Source organism: Cryptomeria japonica, chromosome 3 (assembly GCF_030272615.1).
Source record: "Cryptomeria japonica chromosome 3, Sugi_1.0, whole genome shotgun sequence".
Classification (NCBI taxonomy): domain Eukaryota; kingdom Viridiplantae; phylum Streptophyta; class Pinopsida; order Cupressales; family Cupressaceae; genus Cryptomeria; species Cryptomeria japonica.
In genome coordinates, this window is record NC_081407.1 from 230,297,171 (window position 1) to 230,304,398 (window position 7,228).

The window sequence follows — 7,228 nt, forward strand, 5'->3', positions numbered from 1 at the left end:
TGAGATATTGGATATGTGTGGATCAAATTTTGGAGATGGTAAATGTTTTTGTTTCAAAATATAATTATAGAATGGTATGAGCTTATAGAATGAGCATTAAGCTTTGAGTTTTTCTTATTATTTTTTTTACCAAACTTGTGACTATTGTCATATCATTTGGCTTGAGATTTTTTACCTTGCCCAAGATAGAGAGAAAGCATTGCAAAACTAAAGATATAACAATTCTAAAGTAGTCATTAAAGTTATTCATCATTAATTATTATGATAAATACCTTTATATTTCACATCTAATTTCTTAAAATAATATTAACTTACTTTACCCATTAAAAAACTATTAATAATTAATCTAAATTAAGTTATACTTGCACAATATTAATTTTATTTTTAAAAGGGTAAATTCTTTAGACCTAGAGCTATGAATTGATGAGGTCACAAATGAGAAAACACATTCCCCATACAACCAATATAAAAAAGTACTCTAGTGAAGTTTGAACCTTGATGGAATGAACACCACCACCACAAATTAACCATCACACCATGCCAATACTAAAAATACACATAATATTAAATTAACTAAATAAAATATTAAAAAAAATATTCTTTTACAAATCCCTTTCTATCAATATATTTCTCTACCTCTATTTCACTATCTTTCTATCTATTTCCCTATTTAGATTTATGTCTGTATAGCACCTCTCCCTCTCCCTCTATATTTTGAGCTATTTCTCCCTTTCTTCCCCCCTCTCTCTCCCTCCTCTTCTACCTATCTTTTTCCCTTTCTATCCCTCAATCTCTCACATCTCTTTATATCCCCACATATCTCTCTTCCTCACTCCTTCCCCACCCTCTATCCCTCCTCTACTTCTCTTTACTTTTTAGTCTCCATGTCTCTCACCCTCTCTATTTCTCCTTATATCTATATCTCTCTATCTCCTCTATCCCTCCTCTACTTCTCTTTACTTTTTAGTCTCCATGTCTCTCACCCTCTCTATTTCTCCTTATATTTATATCTCTCTATCTCTCTATTTAACCATCTAATCTATCTCTATCTCTCCCTCTCCCTCATCCTCTGTATATATTTATATTTTCCTCTTTATCTCCCCATATCTATCTCTCCCTCCTCATCTCTCTATATCTTTATCTATTTGTCTCCCTCTACCTCTCTCACTCTATCTTCCTCTCCCCTCTCTATATCTAAAGATGTCTCCCGCTATGTCTATATATGTACATCTCCAGGATCTTCCTATACCTCTATATCTATTTCTTTTTCTATCTCTTCCTCTCTATATTATTTTTCTCATATATATGTATCCCACACTCTCTCTCTCTCATCTCTCCCTCTCCTCTCGATCTTCATCTTTATCTCCATATTCATCTCTATCTCCATCTCCATCTCTGTCTCTGTCTCTGTCTCTATCTCTGTCTCTGTCTCTATCTCCTTACCCATCTCTCTCACACTCTTCCCTCCCTCTAACTCAATTTATTTTCATCCATGTATCTCCACTCCCTATTGGAAACATAATATGGAAGATGGAGCCTTCTTATCTTCCTAATTTAGAGGGTAACATGATCTTGTTGGCAATTAAGCCCGACTATCTTCCTAATCCAAAGGTTTTATTTAAATCATGTTTAAATCCCTCTAAGTGAATACAAAGCTGATTTGAAGCTATCACTTTTGCATTGATCCCATGTATTACACAAATGTATGCCAAAAAAAAAAAAAAAAACATATCAAATTGACCTACCATACCTTTTCGGCGTACCCATTGCACACCAAGGTGCGATTGCTAGTTTTATTCTTAAAAGGGTAAATGCTTTAGACCTAGAGCTATGAATTGATGAGGTCACAAATGAGAAAACACATTCCCCATACAACCAATAAAAAAAAAATACTCTAGTGAAGTTTGAACCTTGATGGAATGAACATCACCACCACAAATTAACCATCACACCATGCCAATACTAAAAATACACATAATATTAAATTAACTAAATAAAATATAAAAAAATATATTCTTTTACAAATCTAAAAATGATGTAACATTTTCAAGTAATTTTACATTTCATATAAAGCTAAAATATTTTAAATTTCTCTAGTCTTTAAGTCTAAAGAAGACGAAAAAAAAGTTTGTATATTGAACCAAGTTGAAGTAATTACATAGAGTAAGAAACCAAAAGGTTGTTGAAATGATTAAAAATAACATTGAGAGTTACAATTAAAAGTAAAATTAAAATAGAAAGAAGATTTTTAATTACACAATAGCACTTATCTTCACTAAGTGCAAATCAATTTTAAATTAACTTTAAAAAAATATTTTATTTCACAAATATACAACTTAATTAACATTTAAAAATAATTTTATAAAAAATATCATTTTAAACTTAGATAATTTTCACAATCTTTAAATTTGAAAAAAAATTAAAAAAATCTCTAAATATTCTATAAAACTAATATATATTTTTTTAATCTATTTATGAAATCATCTAAATAATATAATCTAAATAAGAAACATTTCAAAAAATCATCTAAATAGAACACAAATAATATGGCCTTCAATAAAGTTAATTTTATACCTTTACATGGTTTCTATTGCTATTCTGCATTGTTCTTGGATTATTACAATAATAATAATAAATTTTAAAATCAAAATCTAATCTGTTTAGATTCTGATTCAGATTCGGTGTAAATAATTACACCGGAATTAATGGCTTCGATTTTATTCCTATATTCTCCGCCTTCCTTTAATGCCCCTCTTACTCCATCTGTCCCTGAGTAATCGAATACCTTCAATCTTTTCAATCGCTCCAATCCCTCTCCCACTTTCTTCAAATTCCGACAAAATAGTAGACGAACCTCCTCAAGACATGCCATTGCCCCCTCCTCCAATTTTGGGAACTCCTCTAATTTTGGAAGAGAGCTAATTATTAAAAAGCGGAGGCGTGGAAACCCTCCCGACTTTCCAAACGCCTTTGGCAATTCTTTGCACCATTCATTCCCATACAACGCCAACCTCACTAGATTGGGCATTGTTTGCAACTCCGGATAATATATACACTTACAATCTGTCAATTCCAATTCCCTCAGATTTGCCAAATCACATATCCAACCTGGCACTAAGAAGCGCTCTAATTGAAGACTTTCCAGATCTCTCATTGTTCTCATTTTCTCTGAAAGCTGCGTACTCTCATACCCAGTTGTTCTCATCATCATATTCCTGATACGTAGACGACGCATCTTGATGAGCTGCGCAAGAACCCCTTCTTCCATCCTCTCCAACTCCATCTCGTCCTTAAGACATAAACGTAATTCCTGAATCTGAGTCATCTTGGCCAAATCCTCCAACCTCATCAATTCGTCCTTTTCTATGGAGAGCTTCAAGGCTGCTGATCTGAGATTCTGAGTGTTCTCAAAGAGGCCATATCTGATATTCCCTTCGGCATGGCATGAACACATTCGCATTCTAAATGTTGAAGACTCTTAAGTTCACTTATCCATACTGGTATGTACTTAAGATCAAAGGGCATTGCAAGAAACAAGAGACTTTTCAGATATCTCACACACTCCGGTACCTTATATACCTCTGTGTCCCTTAAATTCAGGACCTTCAGAAGTGCCATCTTTCCAACAGACGCAGGCAATGTTAAAATCTTTGTGCCGCTTAAATCCAGAACGCGCAGTCCTCTCATTGCGGTAAACAAGTTTTCTGGAATGGTTTTAATGTTCCAATTCTCAGACATTGAGAGTGTACGGAGATATGCTGGACGGCAATGTGAGAGGGCATTTGCATTTCTATCTTTCTTGGCTAGTAAAATCCGACACCAGCCAGAGGCACCAGTAGTATGTGTGGAGGCTTCTTCAAGAGAAAAAACACATTTGTTTTCTCTCGATATCTGTATGGCCAAATCATGCAACAGATCATGAATTTTACAATATTTCTTTAACCGTCCATATTCTTGCAGATAATGACGGTGTCGATCTTCCCATAGTTGAAGCAGACACAGCTGGTCAAGTTGATCTAACCAATCCAGCGCCGTATCCCACTGCTCCTCTCCTGCTGGGACGAAACCCTCTCCTATCCACAGATATACCAGATATTCAGGGTCTATCTCCGCATCCTCGGGGAAGAAAGAAAGATAAGCAAAACAGGGTTTAAGATGTAGAGGCAAGGAATCGTAACTCAATTTTAATATATCCATCACAGGGTCATGCTCCCCAATGGGAATAACTGCCCTTTCAAGCTGACGGCGCTTGGACTCCCATTTTCTAAGCTGACTGGCCTTAGCCAGAGATGCTGCCGTCGTTTTGATAGCCAGAGGCAAGTTTCCACATTGCTTTACTATCTCACGACCCACCTCTTCCAAGTGCGTTGGCGGTCTGTATTCTTCATGACCCGGAAATGCGTGGACACAGAACAGCTTCCAACTGTCTTCATCCGACAAATTTTCCATCTCATAAATACGAGCAGTTGAATTTCGAGCAACCTCCTTATTTCTTGTGGTCACCACAACTTTACAATTTTTATCAGTTGGCAGACCAAGTTTATATAAGAGATTATCTTCTACTGACAAATTCCACAGATCATCTAACACAATAAGAGTTTTTTTCCCTTGGAGACGGTCATGAATTAATTCAGCCGCTGTCTCTTGAGATATGGCACCATCCACAACTTTACTTTTTAACCCTATGCGGAAGGCTATATCATGTTGCAAATTCTTGACTGCATATGATTTGGAAATAGAGAGCCATATAGAATTGTCAAACCTGGATTTAAAGGCATTGTAGACATTTTGGAGAAGAAATGTCTTTCCTGAGCCGCCCATACCAACGACGGCTATAACTGGAACTTGTGGATCTTGTAGCAACCTGAGCTTGTCTTCAACTTTGGAATGTAACCCCACTGGATGTGAATCTCTGGGCAGAAGGCTAGATTTCTTGTACACCTCTGCCGACCTACTCGTTGACGCTTCTGCGTCTGCATTAAGATCTATATGATGTTTTGCAACTTCCACATATCTTTGGAAGCCCTTCTTTCCAACCCTTTCTTGCACAGCCAAGGCAATCTTTGTACGCAGCTCCTCAACATTACTGGCAAAATCGTTCAAAATCAATATGGAAGCTGTATTTAGAAAAAAAATTAAGTGACTGAATCATAATGGATTGAAAGCAAATAACCGGAACGAAGTAAACAAAGCCTTACTCGTTAAATTTGCTCAATTCGTAGCCAGAGACCAGTGAAGAAGAGCGGAGGGCTCCTTTCCACTGTTGAAGCTTCTTCTTGCTGAATCTCCCCTTTCTTTCATGTTCAGCGATTGCATGTGCATAAGCTCCCTTGTGAGGAAAGCGAAGATCAGAAGGCTTCACATCACAAAATACAGGAATAAACAGAGCCTTGGTTTTCAACATATCAACCAGCTCATTTAGACACCAAGGGGACTCCGCATATCCTGGTGAGAAGATGGCGATTTTCACAGAGGAAGAGTATATGGCATTTTGTATGGCAGGCTCAATTGAATCTCCTGGTTGTAATTCTTGATCATCAAGAAATGTCCAAAATCCCCTTTCTTCCAGTGATTCATAAATTGCAAAAGCCACAGTAGCTTTCGTGTCAGGGCCTCGGTGGTTAATGAATGCATCATATGATACAGTGAATGTTTTCCTTCCAAATTCACTGAATGAAGGCTTGTGAGAGGAGGAGGTAGACGCCATGAAGTCAAGTGCTAAAAATGGATGGATAATATAATTCAGAGAGGAGTCTGGACTGGATGGATAATATAATGAACTCTTTTTGTTGCCATCCACACGTGGTCTACTATACTTGGAGTAATTTCTGTGTAGGAAATGATAGAGTTCTTAAACAATTGGATTGTGCCATGATTTCGGCTCAGTGCATCTTTTCTTTCAAATCTTGTTATGATCTGTCGGTGGTTCCTCTCCCTGAGGTCACTTTGTTTGACCACTTCCCCATTAAATTTGGCATCGAGTGGTTTGTAGCTCAAACTCATCCTTCCAAGACCCAATTTTTGAACACCTCTGTACCGAGTCATCAGCCTATGGTGGGTCACATCCAAAGGGTTTGGAATTTATGGTCGACAACTTGTTATTTTTCGTTGACAATCTTATGAGGCCATTACCTTAGATGTTGAGCCATAAAAGCCCTATCTGCCAACCCCTTTTCTATAGATTTACAAATCCAGATGGCTCAACTTCGCCAGCAACAATCAACTCAACAAAGCCTTAACCTAATAACAAACAACTCAACAAAACCTTAACCTAAAGAATTGAAAAATTAAGAAACCTTTTCTAAAAATTGAAAAAATAAAACCATTGCTCTATTTCAATTTACTATACATTTATGCTTTTCCATTTTCTCCCTTTTTAAAAAAAAGCCAGCCTATTCGCAGAATGTTGCACTCAACATGTAGCGTGCAACTGCTAGTAACTAGTAGTTGCACGTTAAATGATTGCAACGGGAAGCCGATAGGCAGCTGTGCATAGTGTTGTATTGTTTAACGTAAACTGAGAAAAACATTGTGTCCAGAAAGATTTATGGCCAAGTGAAATGAATTAACTTCGTTCTGTGTATTCGTTCTACCTCACGCTACATACCCACTGCCGCAAAACAATTATTTAACGAGATGCGTGCAACGGACGGCATCATCGGCAGCTAACACAAAAACACCACGCGCCGTTTGTCGGAAAAAAAACCGATCACTGGAAATCGTCAATAACCGGATTGTCTTGCACTTTGGTGGGCAAAATCCCCCACTAAAAGCCTATCGGCTTAAATATATATTTTGGACAAATAAATATACGTGTAGGCTCAAATATCTATATAAAAATAAGAGCATTAAAAAAGGACACGTATACAACATTATCACTGAAATCGAATTAAAGTCGGTTGTTTTTCTCTATGACTCCAGACTTCGTTTCAGAGCTGACATGACAGCTGGTATGTTAAAGATGAAAATGAGGGGACCCACTCACACTCAGAAATCCATGGAAAATGTGGACTCATTACAACGATATTTTAACACGACGCCAGAACAGCCAAATCTCACTTGTCACATGGGTGATGTCGATAATATCACCCTTCATCACGTCTGTGTTTTTGGTTCCATTGAATGAAAATTTGACGCTTCATCATGTCTGTATTTTGCAGGGATTTATTGCACATGGGTGATGTCGATAATATCAGCACTTAGGTTGCAGGGACCAGTTGTCATTGTC

General features: G+C 37.0%; 1 protein-coding gene across 1 annotated transcript; it reads right to left on the reverse strand.

Annotated features, from left to right (window-relative positions):
• Window positions 1–2,554: 2,554 nt before the first annotated feature.
• On the reverse strand, window positions 2,555–5,797 carry LOC131855963 (disease resistance RPP13-like protein 4). Its single transcript, XM_059218194.1, has 2 exons — window positions 5,199–5,797; window positions 2,555–5,086 (listed from the first exon to the last, which is right to left on the reverse strand). Exons 1-2 carry the CDS (start codon window positions 5,705–5,707, stop codon window positions 3,376–3,378), a joined length of 2,220 nt encoding a protein of 739 aa, XP_059074177.1. The 5' UTR covers window positions 5,708–5,797; the 3' UTR covers window positions 2,555–3,375.
• Window positions 5,798–7,228: the final 1,431 nt, after the last annotated feature.

Excerpts from the sequence above, each read along its gene's own strand:
- LOC131855963 (XM_059218194.1), bottom strand. The coding sequence starts at position 5,707 with ATGGCGTCTACCTCCTCCTCTCACAAGCCTTCATTCAGTGAATTTGGA. Across the intron at positions 5,087-5,198 it reads GAATTGAGCAAATTTAACGA|TAATGTTGAGGAGCTGCGTA; the intron begins GTAAGGCTTTGT and ends CGATTTTGCCAG.